Source organism: Syzygium oleosum, unplaced genomic scaffold, assembly GCF_021117445.2.
Source record: "Syzygium oleosum isolate NSW1041296 unplaced genomic scaffold, Sole_v2.1 Sole_v2.01, whole genome shotgun sequence".
Classification (NCBI taxonomy): Eukaryota; Viridiplantae; Streptophyta; class Magnoliopsida; order Myrtales; family Myrtaceae; genus Syzygium; species Syzygium oleosum.
The window spans coordinates 20,841,166-20,869,050 of record NW_026607485.1 but is presented as its reverse complement, the minus strand read 5'-3'; the positions used below and the strand labels follow the sequence as shown (position 1 = coordinate 20,869,050).

At 40.0% G+C, this 27,885-nt stretch overlaps 3 protein-coding genes and 1 pseudogene across 3 annotated transcripts; 3 read left to right on the top strand and 1 right to left on the bottom strand.

Moving 5' to 3' along the window:
- Positions 1-295: 295 nt before the first annotated feature.
- LOC115688422 (glutathione transferase GST 23-like) lies at positions 296-2,033 on the top strand (annotated as a pseudogene).
- A 3,380-nt stretch (positions 2,034-5,413) lies between these two features.
- On the top strand, positions 5,414-7,066 carry LOC115688421 (probable glutathione S-transferase). Its single transcript, XM_030614234.2, has 2 exons — positions 5,414-5,806; positions 6,545-7,066. The coding sequence occupies exons 1-2, from the start codon at positions 5,489-5,491 to the stop codon at positions 6,908-6,910; spliced, it is 684 nt and encodes a 227-aa protein (XP_030470094.1). The 5' UTR covers positions 5,414-5,488; the 3' UTR covers positions 6,911-7,066.
- Positions 7,067-18,892: 11,826 nt separating this feature from the next.
- Positions 18,893-19,890, bottom strand: LOC115688376 (11S globulin seed storage protein 1-like). The gene is made up of 2 exons (XM_030614174.1): positions 19,711-19,890; positions 18,893-19,210 (listed from the first exon to the last, which is right to left on the bottom strand). The coding sequence occupies exons 1-2, from the start codon at positions 19,888-19,890 to the stop codon at positions 18,893-18,895; spliced, it is 498 nt and encodes a 165-aa protein (XP_030470034.1).
- A 2,835-nt stretch (positions 19,891-22,725) lies between these two features.
- LOC115688417 (PH, RCC1 and FYVE domains-containing protein 1) lies at positions 22,726-27,885 on the top strand. The gene is made up of 9 exons (XM_030614229.2): positions 22,726-22,782; positions 23,359-23,445; positions 23,794-23,883; positions 24,008-24,094; positions 24,201-24,302; positions 24,383-26,455; positions 26,539-26,685; positions 26,866-27,281; positions 27,459-27,885. Exons 1-9 carry the CDS (start codon positions 22,735-22,737, stop codon positions 27,625-27,627), a joined length of 3,219 nt encoding a protein of 1,072 aa, XP_030470089.1. The 5' UTR covers positions 22,726-22,734; the 3' UTR covers positions 27,628-27,885.

The following is a 27,885-nucleotide window of genomic DNA, read 5'->3' as shown; positions in this document are numbered from 1 at the left end:
CCCTCAATCCATTGTCTTTCATAATAGGGGGTGAACCAAATGAAATCGAACCGAACCGTTAGGGGTGTACGCTCGAACCGAACTGAATCTTGACTTGAACCAAACTGAACCGAACCGAACCGGTTATCGATTTTTTAAATTGTTTTAGATTTCTTGTTCGAGCTTCGATTAAAATTTTTTAAAAGCAAACCATAAAGCCAAATCCGCCATTAATATAAAACTAAAATAAAAAGCCAAAGCACCTCAGAGGAACGGGGAAATTTCAAGTCATGTGTTAGGGAGTTAAGTTATGTTGTGCTCTAATCTTATTTTTAGTGGTTGGGTTTGATCTCTCTCTCTCTCTCTATATGAAGGTTCATGCAAACTCCCACCGCCAGCACACCACACGAGCAGCTCACAAGAAAAACCAGTCATCTCCTGAGACGCTCGAATGGCGAACGTTAAAGAAGTAGAGCTCTTGGGGCTCTGGGTCAGCCCCTTCGTGCGGAGGGTCGAGTGGGCGCTGAAGCTCAAGGGCATACCCTACGACTACATCGAGGAAGACATCCTCAACAAGAGCCCCCTGCTTCTGCGGCTCAACCCTGTTCACCAGAAGGTCCCCGTCCTCGTCCATGAAGGCAGAGTGGTCTCCGAGTCCTTCCTCATTCTCGAGTACATCGACGAGACGTGAAGACACAGCCCCCTGCTCCCTCGCGATCCTTATGACAGAGCCATGGCCCGATTCTAGGCTTCAGTCGCAGAGGGCAGGGTGAATTTTCTTTCTCTCCTTTTGGGGTCCTCCTTTTCAAGATTTGTCGTTCTTTGAGGGAAGAAAAAAGAAACTGGGTCTCGGTTTTCTTGATAGATCGTGTAAAAAATGTGTAGTTTGGCTGGGGAGTTTGCTGTTAGACCTAATGATCATCGAGCATTCATCTATCCTCTGTCCGGAAAGGAATGAAGCCCAGTGTCAGATGCTGCACCTGTTCCTTTCTCGGTGCAGAGAATAATAGCTTTGCTTGCCCTTGTTTTCCTTATGAGTAGAGCTTTGGAATTGTATTTAAGATTCAACAGTTGTGTATGGATCGTAATGGTGTGGTTTGTGAGTTACCCTGTTCCTGTGTGTATGATTTCACTCTGTCTTAGGTTGTTCTTCGGTGCGCAGATTGACACTTGAAGCTCCCACTGTAGACGAGTGAGATTGAAAATGGATACTATTGCCTTCTCTATGAGTCTAACCTGACATTGCATTTGGATTCAGTATGGTAAACAAAAGAAGAACAGGCCAGAAGGATCCACTATTTCTAAGGCAAATTAGTTCCAATTTCCAAACATTTTCACCGGAGTATTTTGCGAACTGTTGATTCAACGGTTGTTCTCGAAAGCAGCCGATGCAAAATGTAGTTATGCTCGTAGTTTAGATGTAAATCAAAATTTTGCACCTTCTTAATTTTTACTTGAGCCCGTCTCTAGTTCTTGCATCAGAAATTTATACCTCAAAGATACGATACAAATCTTTGGTTTTGATCCTACAGGTTTTAGAGAATGCTTGGCTTGCTGTGTGCTCTGAGGAAGGAGAGGAAAAAGAAAGAGCCATAGAATTAGCCACTGAAGCTTTGGGACACATTGAAGGAGTGATCAGAGGCAAGGCCTTCTTTGGTGGTGAAGCAATTGAGTACTTGGACCTTGCAGTCGGTTGGGTCTCTCTTTGGCTGCCTGTCTGGGACGACGTCGGTTCGATGAAGATCTTTGACCCGGCAAAGTACCCGGCCACCGTGGCATGGACCGGCAGGTTCATCGAGCACCCAGTGATCAAGGAAAACTTGCCACCGAGGGACAAGATGGTGGTCTACTGCCGTGATAAGCGCAGCCAAATAATGGCTTCCAAGAGTCATGCCTAAGCCAAGATGGTCATGTGCGATAGTTCTGTTCTGGTTCATATAGAATAAAGCGATGCTGAACATTCAGCAGATAATAGTAATGTGTTGGATGGAACCAAATATTTCTGTATATATACATGGCAATGGAATGTTCTGCGTATTTTTCTTTTCATCTAATATGGTATCAAATTACTTTCAAGATCATTAGTTTATCTACCTTGCTAACCAACGTCTTAAATCTATCGATTGTTATATGGAAATACTGACTTTTATTTAAGTGATATATCACTTTCTTCCATTTAAGTTACCAATTTATTTTGGGAATAGGTTAGGAAACTCAAAAGGCCGACAAACTTAAGCTACTGCAGAGTTCTTTCGTCGGGACGTCGAAGGATTCAATCAAGAGTACAACGATCAACTATGAAGAAAATTCTTTGTTATGTTACTCATCTCACAATCATAAGTGCTCAAGATGAGCGTCTTAGTAAAAATTTAGGCGAAAGGAAAATGAATTACTTTGTGGCTGCTCAATTCCTTTTCTTCATATACCCCAATTGAGCAGGTTCTCTTCTCTTACCTGACTTAGCTACGAGGCTCGGGCTAGGCCATCTCACAAATGGGCCTAGGCCCTTTCGCTTTGGGCCGTTGCCACTTGGCCCATTCAGTATTCTCACTACCTATTTTTTTCTTGGTCAACTAATTGTTTCTTACTAACAAAAAGAATAATTGTTTCTTTTAGATTATGAAACATAAAATCGGGTTATATGATCTATTTTAAATTGTGCTATGGCGTGTTTAGGTAATCGGTTCGAGCCGGAAGGCGATTTATGTTTAAACCGATTTATGTTTAAACCGATTTATGCCCCTTGAGGATGTTGTCCTAATAATTTGGGATCAGAGAGTTATTCCTTTTTCTTTTCGGCAACTCGATCCAAAACAATGGAATTTTACATATTTTGTTGCAATTTCAATCCACTCGGAATTGCAAAAGTTTAATTTGGTAACGAATTGAAATCGCCAATCAAAATGGATAATATCAACAACCCATGTTCTTTTAACCCGAAAATAGATACATTCTACGTACTTTAATTAAATGATCTAACCAGATTTTTCCTTAGGGGGTTAAAGTGATATGTCAATAATAAATTAATTATGTCGAAAATCTTTTGTAAGAATTCACAGGTTATGTTTGGAAGGTCGTGCTACTTTAACAGATGGAATATCACTTTAATTTTCGTCGACAATAATTGCGGTGAATAGTCTTAGTTTGTGCTATTTTCATTTAATTTAAAGAAATTATTGTTCTCTGTTTTAACACTAAAGTAGGCATGTCTGATTTAAAGAAAAATTACCCAACGCATTGTGTGTATACATTGTTCTTGTACTATTTTTGCTTTCAATATGATATTGCCTGATCTTATTTTATTGATTCTATTTATAAAACAATACAATCATTTGGTTTGTTTTAAGTTAATTTAAATGTTTATTAACGGAAAAAAGTTGGTTAAACCAAATAAGAAATGTTTATTTAACACTATTTTCACTAAATGACATTTTTCATACCTAATTGTGAATTATACAATTTGCTAATTTTTTTGCTTAATGATACAGTTAACTCCTAAGTTTTATTTTTAACTAAAGTGTCAACTAGTTAGAATTATGAAAATAACATTAATTTGTCGATCACTTAAAAAACCACTCTTTCTTTATTCAAAACAATATCATCATTGTATATTCGACACAAGCAAATTTCAATCGATAATAAAAGAACAAAAAATTCAAAGGCGTTAATAGCCCTTATAACATGATATGAAAGGGGTCGCTATGGATGGTAATGATGTACAATTGCTGTTGAATCTACAATTTCATCCCTCGAAAAATTTTAGAGGCGTTAATAGCTCTTATAAATTTTGGGGAGAAGAAGAAGAAAATATAAGTTACGATTTCCTAAAAATAAAAAGGATACGGAAATACTCTTTTACTTCTTCAAAGTTACGTGCATTGAACACGTTTACTAAAAGTATAGTAGAAGGTTAACGGCCGTAACAAAATAAAAGTTCGGGAGTAATATGTAATAGTTGAAGGCTTAGGTACAAAAACCTATATGACCCCAACGGTTGGATGAAGTTTTGTGTTATTTAACAAAAAATAGCAATTCCAATATATTTTGGGTGCATTTAGAATCCAATACTCATTCACAGTGATGTGGAGAAAGTATTTTATATGACGGATGCATCACGTATTAGTAAAAGCGTTGTGTAATTGACTAATCACCATTATCAGCGTGCTTGAATCTCATTTTATTTGACGTTACGCATATGTATATGCATCTCACTTTTGATTGATCGGTTACACAATATGTCGCCGTCACGTAATATACTCCTTACATAAAATACCTCATCAACCGAGAAGAGGATTAAAATCAAACATGTTATCCGTCATATGAAATACCTTCTCGATCGAGAAGAGGGTAAAACTCAAATATGTCGAGTATTTTCTGTTTGATAGAAAATTTTATCTACTTATTAGTGCAATTGTGAATAAGGATGGATGATCCCTGCTAAGTGGCGGCTATGCCCAATGAACAATGACAACAATACGTCGGGCTCACGCAAACTCCAACGTAATAGTCAAACTCAATTGTCACTTGGTCTCCTTGGTTGAAATTTTTTGCATTTCATAGAAAACTTTTCTACCATGGACCACAGACGGGAGACATTCTCGCATGCATCGGTGCAAGTAAGCCTAAATGATTTCAGCTCTTAGATTATATGGATTCCGTGTGGGACCTACTAACATCAAGGGTTGAGATGTATTAAGGTCGTGGGCATCGGAATCATTTAAGAATTTTTTCATAATTCGGACACTATTTACTGAATGACTTAAGAGTTAAGTTATACTTTTTTTTGGAAAACTAATAGGGTATATAATATTATTGATTTTTTTATAAAAAAAAATGTCACATTTAGTCATGTTCTCCGCATTTTAGATATGTTTACACTCTAGGGGGGTGTGCCCTGGAGGACAGGGCGCATACTTTTATACAAAAAAAAATGATTAGATATGACACAGAAAAAATTGGATTTGACTCTCATTACATTTGTTTGGAATTCAACAAACAAACACATGCATAGATTAGGTACATATCATATAAAAGGTTAAGATCTATTTAGTACGTGATCTAACGGTCACTAAATCCCGGATCAATCTCTCGATTCATTGTCTTTCATAATAGGGGAGTGAACCGAACCGAACCGATCCGAACCGAATCATTAGGGGTGCACGCTCGAACCAAACTGAATCTTGACTTGAACTGAACCGAACCGCACCGGTTATTAATTTTTTAAATTGTTTTAGATTTCTTGTTCGAGCTTCGATTAAAAATTTCTAAAAGCAAACCATAAAGCCAAATCCGCCATTAATATAAAACTAAAATAAAAAGCCAAAGCTCCTAAGAGGAACGGGGAAATTTCAAGTCATGTGTTAGGGAGTTAGGTTATGTTGCGCTCCTATCTTATTTCAGCGGTTGGGTTTGATCTCTCTCACTATATAGAGGTACTTGCAAAGTCCCACCGCCAGCACACGACACAAGCAGCTCACAAGAAAAACCAGTCATCTCCTGAGACGCTCGAATGGCGAACGCTAAAGAAGTAGAGCTCTTGGGGCTCTGGGTCAGCCCCTTCGTGCGGAGGGTCGAGTGGGCGCTGAAGCTCAAGGGCATACCCTACGACTACATCGAGGAAGACATCCTCAACAAGAGCCCCCTGCTTCTGCGGCTCAACCCTGTTCACCAGACGGTCCCCGTCCTCGTCCATGGGGGCAGAGTGGTCTCCGAGTCCTTCCTCATCCTCGAGTACATCGACGAGACGTGGAAGCACAGCCCTCTGCTCCCTCGCGATCCTTATGAAAGAGCCATGGCCCGATTCTGGGCTTCAGTTGCAGAGAGCAAGGTGAATTTTCTTTCTCTCCTTTTGGGGTCCTCCTTTTCAAGATTTGTCGTTCTTCGAGGGAAGAAAAAAGAAACTGGGTCTCGGTTTTCTTGATCGATCATGTCATAACTGTGTAGTTTGGCTGGGAGTTTGCTGGTAGACCTATAATGATCGTCGAGCATTTCTCTATCCTCTGTCCCGAAAGGAATGAGGCCTATCGTCAGATGCTGCACCTGTTCCTTTCTCGGTGCAGAGAATAATAGCTCTGCTTCCTTACGAGTCGAGCTTAGGAATTGTATTTAAGATTCAACAGTTGTGTTTGGATCGTGATGGTGTGGTTTGTGAGTTACTCTGTTCCTGTGTGTATGATTTCACTCTGTCTTAGGTTGTTCTTCGCTGCGCAGATTGACGCTTGAAGCTCCCACTGTACACGAGTGAGATTGTAAATGGATACTATTGCCTTCTCTATGAGTCTAACCTGACATTGCATTTGGATTCAGTATGGTAAACAAAAGAAAAACAGGCCAAACGGATCCACTCAAATTAGTTCCAATTTCCAAACATTTTCACCAGAGTATTTTGCGAACTGTTGATTCAACGGTGGTTCTCGAAAGCATTCGATGCAAAATGTAGTTATGCTCGTAGTTTAGACTAAAAAATTTGCACCTTCTTAATTTTTACTTGAGCCCGTCTCTAGTTCTTGCATCAGAAATTTATACCTCAAAGATATGATACAAATCTTTGGTTTTGATCCTACAGGTTTTAGAGAATGCTTGGATTGCTATGTGCTCTGAGGAAGGAGAGGAAAAGGAAAGAGCCATAGAATTAGCCACTGAAGCTTTGGGACACATTGAAGGAGTGATCAGAGGCAAGGCCTTCTTTGGTGGTGAAGCAATTGGGTACTTGGACCTTGCAGTCGGTTGGGTCTCTCTTTGGCTGCCTGTCTGGGACGAGGTCGGTTCGATGAAGATCTTCGACCAGGCAAAGTACCCGGCCACCGCGGCATGGACCGGCAGGTTCATCGAGCACCCCGTGATCAAGGAAAACTTGCCGCCGAGGGACAAGATGGTGGTCTACTTCCGCGATAAGCGCAGCCGAATAATGGCTTCCAAGAGTCATGCCTAAGCCAAGATGGTCATAAGGGAAGGTTCTGTTCTGGTTTATGTAGAATGAAGCGATGCTGAACATTCAGCAGATAATAGTAATGTGTTGGATGGAACCAAATATTTCCATATATATATACATGGCAATGGAGTGGGCTGCATATTCTTCTTTTCATCTGTTATATTTCGTCGGTCCACCCATGATGTGTGTGTCCAAGGGACACCATTTGCTCTAATAAGAGGTGTGTCTGAGAGATACCTTTTGAAGAGGTGCGAGGAGAGTTTCTTAATGGAAGTTAAGATAATTTCTTCGGTAGATGAACAATATACAAGAGAAATTCAGAACTCTCTCTCTCGACCCATTAGGATTCCGTATCTACTTTAAGAAGACAATCGGCATTAACGCTGTGGAACAAGAATACTTTTCTTGTGATTGTATTCAGATCAACGTGTAGTAGATTCGTTCATTATTTGCTGGTGATTTAACGTACGATCCTGGAAATTTTGTTTTGGAGTGCATCAAACAGGTTAGTCGATTCTCCCGACACACGCTTCCAACATTGGTATCAGAGCTTCGGTTATGATCTCTGCCTTGTTTTCCCGTTAATTTTTTTCGCTTGCTGTTTGATATGGACATCATGATGATGAACTTCATACTGTTTGCATGTTGATTGCTCGGGAATTGCAAAATGAATCGACGAACATGAATTGAAACGAAGAACGGGTTTGAACGTTACGGGCGACCGTTCTGTTCGAATGATTTTCGAAAACCTTTTTATGGAGAAAATAATTTTTTATTATGTAAAATTGAAGAAATCGTCGAGACGAGCAGAATGGTGGGTCGAACGCCGCCGGAAACCACCAGACGCGCCGCCACGCACGGCCAGAAGCTGCGGCCCGTGGAAGCCACGTGCCCCAAGGCGTTGGCACTACCAGGGCGTGGATGGCACGCGCGCGTCGGCCAAACGGCTCGTGCTGACGTCATCGATGACGTCAGCAAAACTGTCGGTAACAACACGCTGACGTCATCTCGCCGGCCGGCCAACCGACCTCCGGCAACTGGCGACCGACCCGACCGGCGACCCGACCCGACCGAAGACCGCAGACCCGACCCGACTTGGAGAGCCGACCCGGATGACGACCCGACCCGACCCGATGACCCGACCCGTGACCGGTCAACAGTCAACCGGTCGAACCGGTCAACGGTCGAGCCGGTTGGACTGGTCGGACCGGTCAAACGTCAAACCGATTGGACCGGTCGGACCGGCTTCAGAAGCCCGAATTGGGCATGCGCGTGAGCCACACGCGCCGCGCACTTAGGCGGCGCGTGTGGTCGCGTGGAAGCTCCGATCGGGCTGTGGTTGGTACCGTTGTGTTCGTATTGAAATTCTCTACATTATGGTGTTGTTATTTTATATGTTTGAACCTTATAAATGTATGAAAATGCATACGGCACCCTAAATACTTGTATTTTTGGGGTATTATTGCATTTTACTTGTATTTCCCTATGGTTTTGGAAATACAGAAGCTGGCTTACATGTAAATGACCACATAAATATTATGTAGAGCATGATTCATTGATGGCATGTTTATATGGTTTGACGTGCTTGCAATTTCCTAATTTTTTAGCATATTAAAACAATGGCCGGAGATCCTTACGTCATGAATTCCGCTGTTGATTATATTTGTTGCATGAATGTTCTATTTGTTGATTTACATCATACCATGCTATATGATTGCTAGAAAAGATGTGATCATTGTTTTAAATATTTTTTGTGAATTATCTAGTCTAGTGGGAGTTCGTAGGTTGGTAGAATTAGAAGAAATTCTCACCTAGAACTTAAAGTTTGCACAAATTAAACAAGTTAATGATAGTAGAACAATCGTACGCCGAAGCTGATTGGGAACATTGTGAACTTTCGTTTTGGTGTCTTTTGTTGAATTATCATTAATTTAGTTTGTCTTTGCTGCAAATTAAAATGTGTGTTTATGTAGAAAATGTGCTAGTATTGATTTTGCGTTTATTATGTCAATGTGTAGTAGACAGTGATTATGGCTTCGGCATCCAAGACCATTGTGGTTGACCTCAATAAGGGTGAGAAGGTGAACGGTGACAATTATGATATTTTGCACCGAAAAGTTCAATATATTCTTGAGGAACAAGAGGTTTTGGAAACCCTCAACCACACCATGGATGAACCTGAGCATGAAACTTCTGCTCAATACAAAAGAGATCAAGAAGCTTTTCAAGCTTGGAAAACTAAAAATAGCATTGCTCGCATCACGTTGCTGAGCTGTATGCAAGATGATCTCATGTGTGAGTTTGAAAGTTATGACAAAGCTCAAGCAATGTGGGTTGCATTGAAAGATAAGTTTGGGGGTACGTTTGTCACTAAGTTGAGGAGGCTCACCATCAAGTTTGACACGTACCGGAAGCGCCCAAATTTAACAATAAGGCAGCATCTTCGGGAGATGTCAAACATGGTACGTGAGTTGAAGTCGGCAGGTCATTCCCTAACTGATGAACAGCAAGTTCAGGCTGTTATAATGTCTCTTCCTAACAGCTAGGAACACATGAAAATCAATATGACGCACAATGAAAATATCGTCACTTTTGGTGATATTGCGCGTCATTTGGAATTAGAAGATGAGCGCCTAGAGGCTGCAAAATCCTCTACCCATGCTTATGTTGTTGAATCAGGTTCGCAGAAAGTTTCGAGCTTTAAGCGCAAGAGGAACCATAAATTCAATAACAAAGGGAAAGAGACTAATCAAGCACCCAAGAGAGCCAAGACCTTCCCACGCAGGAAGCGTAGCGGGAAGAAGGACAAGGCCAAGATGATGTGCTACAATTGTGGCAAACTGGGCCACTTCGCTCGTGAATGCACTGAGCCGAAAAAGGTACCACATTACTCTATTACTTTGAGTAATGCTTTTGTTTCTAGCACTGTAATGCTTGCTGAATCTCATCCAATGTGGACTGTAGACTCAGGAGCAACAAACCACGTAGCTAAAGACCGAGGAGCATTTGTGGAGTATCGTCGGATACAGCCTGGAAGAAGATGGATATATGTTGGAAATAACTCAAGAGTTGAAGTGAAGGGTATCGGCACATGTAAATTAACATTTCGTGGTGGTCGAAACCTATTCCTACATGATGTCCTCTATGCTCCAGATATTCGGCGAAACTTGGTCTCGTAGTTGTTCTTCTTAGCTTATGTTATGTATTTAATTTTCATGGTGATTGTGTTGACATTTTGTTTGGAACAGTTTATTACGGTTCTGGTTATGTATTGAATGGTTTTATGGTGTTAGACATTGACTATGATGTGTACAAAGTTAATGTTGATGGTTGTTTTTCTTTAATTGCATCTTCTAGTAATGTGGAGATTGATGCAAGTACTTGGCATGCTAGACTGGGTCACATTGGGTTACATTGAATGAAACGATTAGCTAGAGAAGGTCTTTTGGGGTCACTCGCTAATGTTGAACTACCCGTATGTAAACATTGTCTAGCGGGAAAAATAACTAGAAAACCATTTGGTAAAGGAACCAGAGCTGAACTTCCATTGCAACTTATACATTCTGACATTTGTGGTCCTTTAAATGTGAGGGCGAGGCATGGAGCCTCATATTTCATCACTTTTATAGATGACTTCACGCGTTTCGGTTATGTTTTTCTGATCTCTCATAAGTCCGAAGCATTGGATTGCTTTAGGCGGTTTATAGCTTTGGTAGAGAATCAGTTGAACAATACAATAAATGCATTGAGAACCGATCGCGGATGTGAGTATCTATCTGAGCAATTCAAGGCTCTTTATGATGGAAAGGGAATTGTAAGACAATTGACTATTCTAGGTACTCCGCAACAAAATAGGGTTGCAGAGAGAAGGAGTAGAACCCTATTAGAAATGGTTAGGTCTATGATGGCGTAGGCAAATCTACCTGTCTCATATTGGGGAGATGCGTTATTGACTGTTGCTTATATACTTAACCGTGTCCCCTCTAAGTCAGTCACTTTCACCCCCTATGAATTGTGGACTGGTAGGAAACCAGACTTAAGTTATCTACGACCTTGGGGGTGTACAGCATATGTTCACGATTCTTCTCATAAATATGGCAAATTAGGCCCTAGAAGGAAGAAGTGTATCTTTATTAGATACTCTGAACACTACAAAGGATACGTGTTCATAGGTGAACAAGCTAATGGAAGTGTGACTGAAATGGAGTCACGAGATGTCACGTTCTTGGAGAACGATTTTCCTAGTAGAGGTGAGATCGATAAGGACTTCCAATTACATGAGATGGAAGATCCCGATAACACACCCACTAATGTTATTGAGAGAAATACAGATTTACCTCAACATACAAGACCTAGTGGGAGTGTTGCATCGCCTGACGAACTGAATTCACAAGAAGTTCAGTTGCGTAAAAGTAGTCGTAAAAGTATTCCCTGTCATCGTTTTGAGATTGAAGGGGAAGCTTTTATGATTGCTCCACAAGACGATGCGGAGCCTAAGACAGTTCAAAAGGCTCTCTCATCCCCTGACAAGGAAGAATGGAGAAAAGCTTTGGAAGACGAAATGGAGTCTATGAGGACAAACCACGTCTGGGACTTGGTTGATCTGCCACCCGATCGCAAGGCTATTGGAAACAAATGGATTTTCAAGATTAAGCGAAGGGCGGATGGATCCATTGAAAAGTATAAGGCTCGTCTTGTGGCAAAAGGCTATACTCAACAAGAGGGTGTAGACTATGAGGAAACTTTTTCACCAGTTGTAAGGTTTGCCTCCATACGCCTTATCCTAGCCATTGTTGCACATTTGGACCTAGAATTACATCAAATGGATGTAAAGACAGCATTTCTCAATGGAGAACTAGATGAAGAAATCTATATGAAGCAACTGATAGGTTTCATTGCTGAAGGTCAAGAGCGTAAAGTTTGCAAATTTCATCGCTCAATTTATGGCCTTAAGCAATCGTCTAGACAGTGATATTTTCGTTTTCATCAAGCCATAACTTCTTTTGGGTTCACGATGATCGAAGAGGATCACTGTGTGTATATCAAACGGTCCGAGGATAAATTTATGATTTTATCTCTTTATGTGGACGATATTCTATTGGCTGGGAATGACAAGGGTTTGGTTATAACCATAAAAGAATGGTTATCTTCTAATTTTGAAATGAAGGACATGGGAGAAGCTGCATATATATTGGGAGTTAAGATTGAAAGAGATCAATCAAAGAAACTCCTTGCAATGTCACAAGAGTCTTATATAATGAAGATTCTTGAACGCTTCAATATGCAGCACTGTAATCCCATTGATACCCCTGTCATGCAAGGCAAAGGCCTGAGTAATAAAATGTGTCCTAAGACTCTAGAAGAAAAGAAAGAAATGGTAACTATTCCTTACGCTAGTGCTGTCGGAAATTTGATGTATGCTATGATGTGTACTCGACCCGACATATGTCATGCTGTGGGGTTAGTGAGCCGATATCAATCAAATCCTGGTCAAGCACACTGGAAAGTAATTAAGAGGATCCTGAGATACTTAAAAGGCACTATGGACTATCGACTTTGCTATCAAGGGAGTGATCTACGCTTATTAGGATATTCTGATGCTGATTGGGGAGGAGACCTAGATGAGCGTAAATCGACGTCTGGATATGCGTTCTTGCTTAATGATGGGGCAATTTCTTGGAATAGCAAGAAACAGACATGCATAGCTTTATCTACGATGGAGACAGAATTTATTGCATGTTCTGTTGCAGTGTAAGAAGCAGTATGGCTAAAACGTTTCTTGGAAAATTTAGCTATTGTCACTAATGTCCCAAGACCAGTGACAGTATATTGCGATAGTCAAGCAGCCATTGCCTATGTGAAAGATCCCAAGTACCATGGTAGGATGAAGCACATTGACATAAAGAATAACTTCATCAGAGATATAATAGCGCAGAAGGAAGTAGTCCTGCAATATATTTCAACCAACAGGATGGTTGCTGATCCATTTACGAAGGCTGGTCCAAGAGACGTGTTCTTAACCCACAGGATGTCTCTAGGATTACGTAGAATGTGATTATGATATGTAATATTGTTGAGGATCACTGGATTATGTGTGTATATGTATTGTACTTGTTTGTTAATGAATTGATGTTTTATCAATTAGTACAATGTTATGAGACTAGCACAAACACACATATATTGTTGAAAGGTATGTCACCAGGCAATGATTGGCTCACTCACATGAGCAATCACCTCAAACGCTATAGTAAGCGGGTTGAGATGAGACGATATATACTATAAATGCTGGAAGAGCAGTTTAGTACCTAAAACGATTTAATGTCGCCTTGATTGGAATCAAGATGAGGTCTGTTATTTGTATGTGATAAGACCGAACATGATAGTCCCACAATCATGTATGCCTGAAGGTAGCCGGATGCGAGTACTAAATTGGGCGCTATGGAAAGCGAGCTGATATAGCACTTGGGCTAAACATGAGTACGTGAGAAGCACGTGACCATGTTTAGGCTAAGATCCGTATAATGGATATGATTAATAAATGACATACGCTCTTATAGACAGAGAAATCCACTATAGCATGTAATTCACACTACATGTGCTTTATTCGACCAATAAGGGAGATAAGTACAATTATCCCTATTTACTCATCGTGTGAGTCCTTGAGGTAATTTATAATTTACCTCACTTCGTGCCCTATTTTACTTCTGGCTGTGTTCTCGAAGTAGAAGATCAATGTTGCTACTTTAGCATGTTACCGGCGGTCATGAATAGATATGACTTTATGGGACGTGTCTAGGAAAGCAGTTGTTTTAAAATGGAGAGGGACATGAGTGCGAAGGAAGACTATTGTTGTTTTACATCTATCACATGTGTTTACCGGTCGACCAATTATTTCACCTTTGATGGCTTCGGAAATAATTGTAAATACATGCTGTTCTTGAGAATAGTCAAGTATCGCCTTTAAGGGATAGGTATACTTGGACTGATGTAACAAAATATGTCTGGGGCACTGTGAGACATCAATTGTTTATTTATTTTTGGGATTGTAGCCATTATGTTGTCCCTAACAGGTGCATAATTAGAGCTCTCAAGTGCAGGTGTACTCACTGGTCGCACGGCTTTCTTGCCAGTATGAATTGTTTCTAAGGTAGATGAATGTTGAATGCCTTATGTTCTTGATAGAGCATCATCAAGCCCATCATGTGCGAGTGGGAGATGTTATATTTCGTCGGTCCGCTCATGATGTGTGTGTCCAAGGGACACCATTTGCTCTAATAAGAGGTGTGTCTGAGAGACACCTTTTGAAGAGGTGCGAGGAGAGTTTCTTAATGAAAGTTAAAATAACTTCTTCAGTAGATGAACAATATACAAGAGAAATTCAAAACTCTCTCTCTCGACGCATTAGGATTCCGTATCTACTTTAAGAAGACAATCGGCATTAACGCTGTGGAACAAGAATACTTTCCTTGTGATTGTATTCAGACCAACGTGTAGTAGATTCGTTCATCATTTGCTGGTGATTTAACGTACGATCCTGGAAATTTTGTTTTGGAGTGCATCGAACAGGTTAGTCGATTCTCCCGACACACGCTTCCAACATCATCTAATATGGTTTGTTGGCATCAGAACAATGTGAACGTGACGAGATATTAAATTACTTTCAAGATCATTAGTTTATCTACCTTCCAAGCCAACGTCTTAAATCTATCGATTATTATATGGACTTACTGACTTTTATTTAAGTGATATATCACTTTCTTCCATTTAAGTTACCAATTAGTTTTGGGACGATGATTCTCGTATGAGTTTCTTATTACCAATGTTTATGTGCTTTTTAAAATATATCAAAATTTCTATTGAGTTACTAATTTTATTTGTCTTATTTCCTGAAATTTTAAATTAACTAATGATTTTAGAAATTATCGACCTTAAGTAGAATGATACCAATTTTTCTCCGACTAAGTTATTAAATAATTCTGTGCTACTAATTCATATTTGAATTAGTTGCCAATGTTTCTTTGTTTTGTTTAAAAGTATTGACTTCGCTTATCTCTAACAAAAAAAAAAATTTCCGTTATTTGTTATCAACTTTTATCTACTTTGCACCAACATCTTAAATTTATCATCTCTTCTATGAAATCATCAACCTTTATTTTGTATGATTTACAAACTTTATTTGATTAATTTACCAATTATTTTGGGTTACTAAATTTCATACGAGTTACTTGCCAACATTTATTTATTTTTTACTTAAATTTACTAACCTTTCTATTAGACGCCGGCCGTCCTACATGATATTGCTGGTGCTGACGTGGATAATTTTTAATAATATTAAAATATTTTTTCGAATTTGTTTATTAATTTTTTCCCTTTTTCCCTCCTCTAGCCTTAGGCGAGGGTAGCCAAGAGTCAACGAGGTGGCCCTTACCAAGCCAAAGAGGGCAGCCTTTTGCTAAATTTGGGCTGGTGAAGGGCAGCCCTTGCCCGAGACCGGCAGAGGGAAAAAAAAAAGAAAAAGGTAAAGAAGGAAAAGAGAAGAAAAGAAATAAAGGAAAAAATAAAAAAATAAAAAAACTTGAAAATATTAAAATATTATTAAAATTGTTCACGTTAGCGTTTTCTAGCCAAAATTGGTTGGATAAGCTTAATTAGCAAAACGTGAAAATGTTAGCACTCAATTGACAGAATTAAAAAGTTTATGACTAAATTGGCAAAAGTACAATATGTTCAGAATTTTTTGGAATTAAAATTGTTACTCACTTTTCTTCGATCAAGTTGTCAATTAGTTTTTTTTTTTACAATTTGAGTTAGTCATCAATGTTTAATTGATTTTTTTAAGTATCAACTTTTCCTATTTATGACAAAAAAAAACACATCCTTTATCATTTTTAGACTTTTATTTGCTTTTCTTACCACAAAAATAAATTTTACTAGCCATTAAATAGAACTACCAATCTTTTTAAAGCGACATATCACTTTTCTCAAATTAAGTTGTCAACTAGTTTTGGGATACAAATTCTCATTCGAGTTTCCTATTACCTACATTTATTTGTTCTTAAAATTAACCAAATCTTCTGTTGAGTTACCACTTTTATTTGCCTTACTTGCCGACATTTTAAATTTGTCAACTCTTTTTAGAAATTACTAACCTCAATTAAAGTGATCACCAACTTTTCTTTGATTAAATTGCCAACTAATTTTGCATTATCACCTCCTTTCGAGTTAGTTACTGATGCTTATTTGTTTTTTTTTTCCAATATCAAATTCAATTTTCTCTAATAAATGAAAAAAATTCTCTTATAGGTTACTTGCTATTGTCCATTGTTCTTACTGTTGGTGTAATTTACTAACTATTATATGAAATTGTCAATTTTTATTTGTGTGACTTACCAATTTTTTCTTTAGTTAAGTTATCAACTAGTTTTGGATTACCAACTTTCATTTAAGTTTCTTAACAACATGCATTTTTAAATTTACTAACATTTCTATGGAGTTACCACTTTTATTTGCCTAACTTAACAACTTTTCAAGTTTACTAACTTTTTTAGAAGTCACCGGTCTCAATTAGAGTGATTACCAACATTTTTCCGGTCAAGTTATTAACTCTAATTTGAGTTAGTTGTCAATGTTTATTTGGTTTTATCTTTTGTGATATAACCTATTTCTCTTATCTCTAACAAAAAAAAATTCTCTTATGTCTTACCAAATTTTATTTACCTTTCTTACACTTGAAATTTACCTACCATAGAATTATCAACATTTTTGTGTTACTTCAACTTTCTCCGATTAAATTTACCAAATAGTTTTAGGTCTCCAACTGTTGTTTCGGTTGCTTATCAACGTTTCATTTTTTTAATAATTTATTATTATTTTATAATATATCACTTGTCCTATTGAATTGTCATTTTTATTTGTCTAATTTATCAACCATTTTCTACGACCAAATTACAATATAATTTTGCATTAATAACTCTTGTTTGAGTTATCTATGAACGTTGATTTGGTTTCTTTTGAATTACCAACTTCTCTTATCTCTGAAAAAAAAAAGCTCATCTTATAATTACCAACTTTTATCAAACTCTTTTTTATCAATACCTTAAATTTCTAACTATTATGTGAATTCTCCTATCTTTATTTGGTGACGTACCAAAATTTTTCCTTAGTAAGTAACCTAATAGAACAGTTGGATGTTGGAAAAAAAATATAAACACATTAGTAACAAATTCATATGAGAGTTGGTAACTCGGGACTAGTTGATAACTCACTTAAATTTAAGTTAGTAATTTTATATAAATATTGGAAAATTTAAGGTTAATAAAAGTTGGTTAAAGAAAGAAAAATGGTACTTAAAAAGAACTTAGTAGATAACTCGAATAAAAGTTAGTAATTCAAAATTAGTTGGATAATTTATTCAGAGAGAAGTTGACAAGTCACTTTGTTAAAATTGATAATTTCTAAAAAAATGTTAGTAAATTTAAGGTGTTGTAAAAAATACAAAGAAAATTTTGTAAACCATTAGAATACTTGAAAATTATAAAAATGAACTATATGTCAATAAGCAACTTAAAATAACGAGAGTTGGTAAACAATACGGGGTGATATTTTAATAGGATTAAAATTGTTAACCAATACTATATGATAATTTAATAGGATAAAAGTTGGTGATCGTGCCAATTCAAGTTAGATTAATAATTATTAGAAAAAGTTACGAAATAAAAAGGGCATACTCGAGACAAATATCTATCCCATTAAAGATGATAAATAAAGAAACAATTAAAAATTGATTAGTAACTAAAATAAGAGTAAATAAACCTAAAATTGAAAATAAATAAATTGAAAACTCCATAAAATAATTAATAAATTAAAAAATAAAATTGATAGATAACTAAAATGAGAATTGCTAACCCAAAACTAGACGGTGATTAAGTTGATAAAAGTAGATAAATCACTTCATTTTACACTATCTTTGGTATAAATTCCAAAAATTCAAAAGCGTTGACAAGTTACATAAATAATACTTTATCAATTAGTACAAAAATTGCAATTTGCACACTGTAAAAAGAGTTCATAATGTCATTTACTAGTTATATTTCTTAGCAAAAATTTTCGATACTTACTAGCACCAATTGAAATTCACTGGCACTGGAAAAGTTCATATATTTTGACATAAAACAATAGAATTCTACCACACAAGAAAAATTTGTATATTTTGACATAAAACAATAGAATTCTACCACACGTAGATTACTTAACAGCAATCCCTTTTTGTAAGTCCAAGTAACATCTGAAATAAGATCATAGCTGAAGGTTAAAGGATAAAAAAAGAACAAAAAATGTCCTAAACCTATTGCATTAGTATAATTCAATCATTTGGATCAATTTAGTTTTAAACCTTTTGTATTTGTGATAATTTAGTCCATTCAAGTTACAAGTTGAAAATCGCTAACATGTATGCCAGTGATTTTTTTGATGTTTTTAATTTTTTTTCCCTGACCATGGATCAGCTTTGCCAAATCTGGCAATTAGTACAAATATAAAAAGTTTAGGACTAAATTGATCAAATTAAAATGTGTATAAGTGAGTTGATACTAATGCAATAAATTTAAAACTTTTTTTTGGTACTTTTCCCTTAAAAGGGGCGAATTATAGCTAACTCCTAGGTTAAACTTCCATACATATTTATCCGGCTTTTACACAAAACCATTGTAAGGTACGAATTATTGCTTAACTCATAGGTTAAACTTCCATACATAATTATCCCGCATTTACACAAAACCATTACAAGGCACGAATTATTGCTTAACTCATAGGTTAAACTTCCTTACATATTTATCCCGCATTTACACAAAACCATACTAGCTTCCAGTCACTTGGCGGTCCGTAGTCCCTCTCGTACGAGGACATACACATTATTTCAAATTTACCTTTACTTTCATGTTGCTCGACTTAAGCTTTGCCTTTAGTACAGTTGGTACGACAACCTCAATCCTCCATTCCTCTTTGTGATGACCTAGACCGCGGGCTCAACACCGCGAACTCCTCCCTCGCGTACTTCAACCTCCGGGCCTCCTCCCTCGGGATGTCGTACGAGTTCATCACCACCTTCCCTGGCAGGCCCCGGATCACCGACAGCCGCCCTGCCAGCGAGCTGATCATCGCGTTATCGTTGGTCCGGAAGGAGACGTACTTGAACCCTTCTGAGCTCGCCTTCTTCACCACCGCAAAGTTCTGGGGCACCACCAGAAGCTGGCCCTCCTCGAGCCACCCGTCGAAGACTGTATTCGCCGAGTCATCGACAATCTGGATCCTACCGTCGCCCGACGTAGATCACACCGTGGCAGTTCATGTAGTAGTGTGGCGCCACAAGAGCATGCTGCAAATAATTAGTCAGTGGGCAAAAATGTCTATATAAATATCACTATGAGTGGATATAAGGAGCACCACACATAAATTACTTTCCTCTAATTCATTAAGACTCAATGTCAAACTATATATGTTTCCTCTAATTCTCATTATTAGGGTTGGGTATTGCGGCCCATCCAATCTCTAATTAATTAATACTCGAACACCAAATCACTGACTCAGGAAACAAAGGCGACAATCCTCTCTGAACCTGAGAAATGCATGCGCGTTTGATCAGTTGTAGTGAGCAAATTTTATCAGTAAACCATAGTATGTGTACTGAAAATTTTGTTTAGCAGTTCAAATCAGGTTCAGATTCATTTCAATACGCGAATCAGATTCGTTGAATAACATTTGGTAGTAGTATACATTCAAGAGCGTCTTTCTTGTAAACTTACCCTGTAAAGAACAGCCCTCTCAGCACTGAGTCCAATGAAGCTGAGAATAGGAAGACTGAAGCTGGTGAGCGTGGTGAACCGCCCTCCGCGAGGGTCGTAGATGTCGGCCTTCTCGGGTTTGTTTATGTTCTCTCTCAGCCTGATGGTGCAAAGCGTCTCCTCCAAGCCATGATCTCTCATCCCTCTCCCTCCTCTCCTCCCGCCCTCTCTCTCCCTCCCCCACTCGCTCTCTCCCTCTTGCTCGCCTTCTCGGTATCGTGGGCTTATTATTTGGAGCTCATTCTGGACCTCGACGATGTGGCCCCGCTGGTCGTCTGGGCACTTGAGCTTTTGGGCAAGCTCGGTGTCGATGGAAAAAGGACTCGCTGAGGATTTGCTCGTCAAAGCCGCTGAAGATGTTGTCGAAGCTCTCTTGCTGGCTGCTGCCCCCTCTTCTTCTTGGCCCCCAGCTTCGACTGCTGCTGCCTTGTTGCCTGCCTTGTTGCGGGTCTCCAGCGAGGAAGAATTTCTAAAAACATATGTGAAAATAAACATTGTTGAAATAATTTTCGTTATATCAAAAAAGTGTGCCAAAGACTCTTCTTTGAGTATCCGATATGCACGGCGGATATAAAATATCAGGTAAGTTACAAAAGACATGCAAATCTGCATACCCCCAAATGTTACATTATTAAGAGTCATCTGTGGACGACTTCAATGTAGTATAGGATGTAAATTCCGTTAATTTACCTAAGAGTTCTCTTGCTACATGATGCACTAGAATGCATGTCACATGCATCGAACCTCTTTCGAGCTAAAATTGCTCATATCTCAGAACATTCTAAACTTGCATATGCATAGAAAAACAAAATTAGCTTGCACGAGACACATGCATTACAATCACATTATTAGCCTTATATAGCGCGGACATTTGTTGTAGCTTATTTTAGATAAGCATCAAAGTCCTCGTTACGTTTGTTTCCCTTCCCCTGAAGCTCTGGTCGAGCTGGTTCTCTTGGTTGCTGAGGTCAACGACAGAGACTATTACAAGATCGGACTGGCCTTGGTTGTAAATCCAGTGGGTCGCTCCGGCCGGCATCGCGAGTATGTTGCCTTCAAGGATCTGCCGGACCTTCTGGTGCCGATCTTGGGTCCTCTCGCCCCTCATTTGCCCTCCATCCTCGACTGTGAATATTGTGATCCCACGGGCGATTGGTACGTCTCGGGACATCCCGGGAACACTACTCCTTGGGTTCCCATTCCTAGGACATGGTGTCTTATTGATTTAGATGGATAACTATGAGAAAGAGAACTAATAAAAAAAATGAGAAATTTTTGCTTTATCGACTGAACTATTTCCAATCTAGTTTTTGGTAATTAGTGTCACAATTTTTCTGGACTGAGTTTCATTCTGCAAAAAGCTAATGCGACACTAAATACATCACAAATTTGTCCAGCAAATTATAAAATGGTCACATGCGCGCACAATCAAAGTAAAAATAAACCGATAAAACCATACTCTATGTTGCATGCATGCCGTCTTTCGGATGGTTCCCACAGAAAAAAATGTATTTTACCTTGTACGACATACATAAGCTCCGGCGCATTAGTGAACGCCGGCAAAAAGAGCCCCCACTGCCGGATGATGTGGCGGACCACTGCCACACCGGCGCACTAGAGCTGGTCCTCGTCCTCGTCCCACAGCTCGGAGACCCCAGCCTCAGCCTCGATCCGACGGCTCGGCTCGAGCGTGTCGAGCCTCACGATCCAGCACTCCCCACCCCGGAACCGGCTCGGTCGCTGGCCCCGCGACGTCACCTGCTCCATCTGGGCATAGCACGAGGCGTATTGCAAGAGAAGCACAAAGGCAAGAACAGTCATCGTCTTCGTCGCCATGGCTTTTAGAGAGAGAGAATTTGCAGTGACGAGTTTGGAGTCTTATGGGGTTATTATTTATAGCAGAGAGATTTCAAGACGTGGCGAGAGGTTGGTGAGATGGAGATTAATCAGGGTTTGCATGTGGATGGGTCTTGGCTCGTTTACACCTAAGGTTTGAGGTTGTGATATGTGGCAGCGATGCTCTGAGAAGTGCACGCATTTATGGCTTGGCCTCGTTCGTATGAATGTACGTACATATACGCTTTTGCTTTCGCATACATGTCCGCAAGTTATTTCCAACCGTATCTCGGACAACATTTTAGTTCATCAAATATCACATGGTGAATTTCTCGTCTCCCGCTAGAGAATCGGATGAGTCATAATCATTTAATCTTATTCCGACAAAAAAAAAATCTTATGGATCTCATGCAAGCTTCATCTAAAGATCTCGCACAATCGTTAGCTAGAATCACACTCGATCTGTTGATTCGAGTTTAGGTAGAGATTTTCTCGTACAGTAGATGCAAAGAATATATAGTTATATTATCGTAAATTGATCTATGAACATGGTAATTCGATCTGACCCGACTCGATCCGGCTAATTACTATCTCCACACCGAAGTATTGATCTGAAATCCAACCACATGGATGTGAAAATGGTAAGAAATTCACTTAGCAGGAGGATAAGTACAAGGACTTCCCACACGTGGAAGCAAACAAGGAAGCGCGCCAATGTCTCACTCCCCCTTCTTTTGAGCTACAAACCTTCCTAAACTCACTCTCTCTCTTTCCTTCCTAAACTCTCTCTCTCTCTCTCTCTCTCTCTCTCTCTCATTTGTGTCTAGCTTCCATTTTGAAAGAAAATTTTTCTCTTTTCTGCTGACATACTCAGAAGGGCCATTGGAGAAAAGAGAAAATCTTATCCCTAAACACTTTTCTGGGTACTCTTGATCGTTGGGAGTCAATCGTTCTTGATGCAGCAGAATCGTCCATCATTTCAATACTCGTTTTTGTGGGTGATCAAGAATCTTGGCAACTTTCTATGAGAGGCCAAAGTGCACGAGACATATGCATCTATGAGGACTAGATCGCCGAAGCCGCCGCACCTGATGCAGTTGTTGTCGCACTCGCCCCTCCGACGGTTTCCTCGCGGTTGTTTCAGATGGAATGGCAGATCCTGTTAATTATGGCAACCCGGAGCGCGACATCGAGCAAGTGGGTCCTCTCACTTTTCCTCATCAATGGCACATTATTCGGTTGATGTTGATGTCTTCCTCAAAATTCTGATTAACAAATTCGTGTCGTCTTTCCAATTGTTTCTCCGATGAATTTATCATAAGTAGGCAAATCAGATGGATTTCAATGGCTTTTCATGTTCCAGAATGTGGAATGAGTTCTATCTCTAGCTTTCTTTTTCGGTCCTGCCCTGTATAATTATAGCACAATTCATGATCGACATCGGCGAGCATATTTGAGAAGCATTTCTTGGGAGAACTTGCAAGTGAAATAGGAATTTTGTGCAGAGAAAACCTGATTTATGAACTTCGTTATCAAGAATTCGGGTACAAGTTTGACGGCTGATTTCATATTGAAGCTCTTTCCAGTTTGGTATAAACAGAAAGTTCATGTCATAATGAACGCCAAATTACTCTGTAAAAGCGAAGTTTTCGCTCTTCGTGTGACGGACAACATCAATATTTTCCTATGTGAAATATGTTGCGTGATGTGAGAAATTCTTTTGCTGGTGATGCTCCTCAGAGTTGAACTTATTTCTGTTTCTCCTTTTTGAAGGCACTCACTGCTTTGAAAAAAGGTAGTCAATTAATCAAGTACAGCCGAAAGGGAAAGCCAAAGTTATGCCCGTTTAGAATTTCACCGGTGAGTCAGTCGGATTCTGGGCAATTTCTTCTGGCATGATGATTTCTTAGTGATGACTTCATATAATTGTTTCAAAATTATCCCAAGATGATGTTCTCTCCGAAATGATTCTGAACTGTGTCAACAATATAGCAGAGAAAAAGGAAAACTGGTATGGTAGTGATCTTGCTTTTGCTAATGGCATGTTCAGACAATCTTATTGACATGTATGTCCTAAGGTCACGCGTGTAATTATGCCACATGCCACAGTTAGATGCTATTATACGGTTAATCAGCATTAGCTATAAGTTCTTGAAGGTACCTGCGAGGTCAAATAGACGAATAATTTGCAGCTTTACTGCTGAGCAGGACGAAACAACTTTGATCTGGTACTCGCATGGAGAGGAAAGGACTCTGAAATTGGCTTCAGTTTCACGAATAATTCCAGGACAGAGAACTGTGAGTTAACTTTGTATCTTAGCTCAACCACAAAATGGACAGCTTAAGAATTATGTTCACTTGGTTCAGAGATTTTTCGATGTTCAATCACTAATCAAATTGGTTCCCATGTGATATCTTGTAGGCTGTTTTCAGAAGGTACTTGCGCCCGGAGAAGGATTACTTATCGTTCTCACTTCTATATAATAACGGTGAAAGATCTCTCGATTTGGTTAGTCATTCACGCCCAATTATAACATCAAAGCAACTACTTTTTAATCACTTCCAATTGAGCTTTAATCTAATGGCGACAATTATGCCTATGTTGTTGATCGTAGATCTGTAAGGACAAAGTTGAGGCAGAGGTGTGGTTATCTGGACTTAATGCGATAATCCCCACAGGACAACAGCGTAGGCGCACCCGAAGTGAAATCCCAGATGTGAGAACATATACATGTGAATGAAAATTTCTCCTAGTGCCATTTTATTATCCTTAATCTCGCCTTTTTTGACTCTGCAGTTGCATAACGGCGGCGAATTTGGTCCAAGTGGTAGACCATTTGGCGCAACATTCGAGTACACTTCGAGTATTACTCGTGGTAGAGTCTCTGTTGAGCTGAATCCTCGTGAATCTTCCGTGAGTTTGGCGAGCTCAGATGTGGGTTCTGAACGTGCAAATATGCAATTGAGAACAAGTACAGGAGATGGTTTCAGAATTAGTGTTTCGAGCACTCCTAGCTGTTCAAGCGGCGGGTCTGGACAAGATGATATTGAGTCACTAGGAGACGTTTATGTCTGGGGAGAGATTTGGAGCGACGGGCCCGATCACGGATCCACGAGTTCCCCGAGGAAAATCGATGTCCTGATTCCTCGACCATTAGAATCAAATGTAGTACTTGATGTTCATCAGATTGCTTGCGGGACACGCCATCTGGCCCTTGTCACAAGGCAAGGTGAGGTTTTCACATGGGGTGAGGAATCTGGGGGAAGGCTTGGTCATGGGAGTGAGAGGGATTTTAGCCGTCCCCATCTCGTCGAATTTCTAGCAGTCACGAATGTGGACTCTATCGCCTGCGGCGAGTATCACACGTGTGCAGTGTCTACCTCAGGCGATCTCTTCAGTTGGGGCGATGGGACTCACAATGCGGGGCTTCTTGGTCATGGCACTCACGTTAGCCATTGGTTACCAAAAAGAGTGTCCGGCATAATGGAAGGAGTTCAAGTCCTGTCGGTCGCATGCGGAACCTGGCACACGGCGCTAGCAACTTCCAGCGGAAAGTTGTATACCTTTGGCGACGGGACATTTGGCGTGTTAGGCCACGGGGATCGCGAGAGCGTCCCTTATCCTAAAGAGGTTCAACTTCTGAGCGGATTGAAGACCATCAAGGTCGCTTGTGGGTTGTGGCACACCGCGGCAATCGTGGAAGTGATGATGAGCCAGTCATCCGGCGGCAACATCTCGTCAAGGAAGTTGTTCACATGGGGAGATGGCGACAAATACCGTTTGGGACATGGAAACAAGGACACTTACTTGCTCCCTACTTGTGTCTCCGCGCTCATCGATTATAACTTCCACCAACTAGCGTGCGGGCACACAATGACCATTGCCCTAACTACATCGGGCCATGTATTCACCATGGGAAGCACGTCGTACGGCCAGTTGGGGAATCCGAATTCGGAAGGGAAGGTGCCTTGCCTAGTGCAAGACAGATTAGTGGGCGAGTTTGTCGAAGAGATCTCCTGTGGGGCATTTCATGCGGCCGTCTTGACTTCGAGAAGCGAAGTGTACACTTGGGGAAGAGGCGCTAATGGTCAATTGGGTCACGGGGACATCGACGATCGCAAAATCCCCACCATGGTCGAAGCGCTTAGGGATCGGCACGTGAAGAACATATCGTGCGGCTCGAATTTCACAGCCAGCATATGCATCCACAAATGGGTATCCGGAGCGGATCAATCTGTGTGCACCGGCTGTCGTCAAGCGTTCGGTTTCACTAGGAAAAGACACAACTGCTATAACTGTGGCTTGGTCCATTGTCACGCTTGCAGTTCAAAGAAGGCATTGAAGGCAGCATTAGCACCTACTCCGGGAAAGCCACATCGGGTTTGCGACGCGTGTTATGCAAAACTAAAAGCTGCCGAAAGTGGCAGCATGTCCTATATGAAAGGAAAAGCCAACACCATGCGACAGTCAATCGATTCTCGGGAGAAAATGGACAGGGCTGCTGTAAAGTCCTCGAGAATCCTGCTTTCTCCAACCATCGAACCGGTCAAGTACATCGAAGTGAAACCAGGGAAACCGGGAGCTAAAGCCGAGCCCTCCGTGGTACGAGCTTCCCAAGTCCCATCGCTCTTGCAATTGAAAGATATCGCATTCCCCAGTTCACTGAGCGCTCTGCAAAGTGCTCTAAAACCGGTGGCTACTAATTATACGCTCCCTCAGTCCGCCCCCAACTCCAGACCCGCTTCGCCATACTCAAGGAGACCAAGCCCTCCGCGATCCACAACGCCCGTTTTTTCTAGAAGCGTGATCGACAGCCTCAGTAAAACAAATGAATACTTGAATCAAGAAATAACAAAGCTACAGAATCAGGTATGCCAAACAAATACAGAACACAATAATGCCAAATTGTTTCCCACAATCTGTAATGTTGTTCTTCTTTTGTGCTCCTTCAGGTTAGAACTTTAAAACAAAGGTGTGATTTACAAGACATGGAGATAAAGAAACTGCATAAAGATGCGGAAGGAGCTGCTCTTAAGGCTGAGCAAGAGTCTTCTCAATGTACCAAAGCCAAGGAAGTTGTCAATTCTGTCGCAACTCAGGTACGCACAAAATCATGTGCTTCACAGTACTTCAGAAAGAAAGTATCCATCTTATTCCTGGTCTTTGTGTGTGTTCACGACATGAATTGGTATTCATAAAGAAAGCGTTGAAGCGGAATGTATCTATTTATCAGATGTGAAACTTAATTCCACTAACATGGATTCCTTTACCAATTTCAGTTGAAGGACATAATGGAGAATCTACAGCCCAAGTCTCACAACAACGAGAAGTTCAACACGCTGTATGCTCAGGTCGAGACGTTTCTTAATACCGACACCATGCCCGAGAGTTCACGTTCCTCGTCGGTAAATGTGGACAATGATCGGAATCAATTAAGCATAGATCAAGCCGATATAGTGGGTGTGAATGACTCTTTGACTGATAATCAGACTGGCACAAATGAGGATACTGGTGCCTCGTCGATGCAAGGAGCCATACCTCAACAGAACACGGAGATCGGCTCAAACTCCAACTCTTCCTCGGTCATGAGGAAAGATGGGCTCTCGCAAGTAATTGAACAATTCGAACCTGGTGTCTACATTACTGTCGATGCTCTTCCTAATGGTGTCAAGGCCTTCAAGCGCGTCCGATTCAGGTGCAAATATATATTTCTTGTTCTTAATCAGATTTCCGTGTTGCCAAATACCTAGGATCATTCTAATTTGAATTCTCAAGATAATGAAAAATAAATCTAATTTATCGTGTTTCGGTCTACTAATAGTTCCCTTCTTATGAAATTTTTACCATTTAAACACAATCATCTCTGTTACAGCAAAAGGAGATTTGCTGAGCAGCAAGCAGAAGAATGGTGGAACCAAAACAAAGATAGGGTGTTCAAGAAGTACCCGCCATTGATGACAAGCATTAGCCAGGCAGGAACATCTAGCAATCCATCAAATGCCGGAGAAAATAACGACGTGGCTCAATCTTCAGAATATTGATTCACTTATGTTCCTTTTTCTTTTCCTTGGTACTATAGGATGCTGATATTAATTCAGGATTAGCTTGTAGAGGAAAAAAAGAGAATCCGAAATATATTAGGCAACAAGCACAGTGCATCCCTGAAGTAGTTTGACCCTGAATTATGAACATGGGTTGATAGAGAATTAAAAGATAGATACTCTCAGAAATAGCACGTCTTGAAGTTTCTTCAACATTTAGCTGTTGAACCCTTTGTCTGGGTTTGGCCTTTTTCCCCC

Excerpts from the sequence above, each read along its gene's own strand:
- LOC115688421 (XM_030614234.2), top strand. The coding sequence starts at position 5,489 with ATGGCGAACGCTAAAGAAGTAGAGCTCTTGGGGCTCTGGGTCAGCCCC. Across the intron at positions 5,807-6,544 it reads CTTCAGTTGCAGAGAGCAAG|GTTTTAGAGAATGCTTGGAT; the intron begins GTGAATTTTCTT and ends TTGATCCTACAG.
- LOC115688417 (XM_030614229.2), top strand. The coding sequence starts at position 22,735 with ATGGCAGATCCTGTTAATTATGGCAACCCGGAGCGCGACATCGAGCAA. Across the intron at positions 23,884-24,007 it reads TAATTCCAGGACAGAGAACT|GCTGTTTTCAGAAGGTACTT; the intron begins GTGAGTTAACTT and ends GATATCTTGTAG. Across the intron at positions 27,282-27,458 it reads TTCAAGCGCGTCCGATTCAG|CAAAAGGAGATTTGCTGAGC; the intron begins GTGCAAATATAT and ends TCTCTGTTACAG.
- LOC115688376 (XM_030614174.1), bottom strand. The coding sequence starts at position 19,890 with ATGAGAGATCATGGCTTGGAGGAGACGCTTTGCACCATCAGGCTGAGA. Across the intron at positions 19,211-19,710 it reads AGAGGGCTGTTCTTTACAGG|ATTGTCGATGACTCGGCGAA; the intron begins GTAAGTTTACAA and ends GGTAGGATCCAG.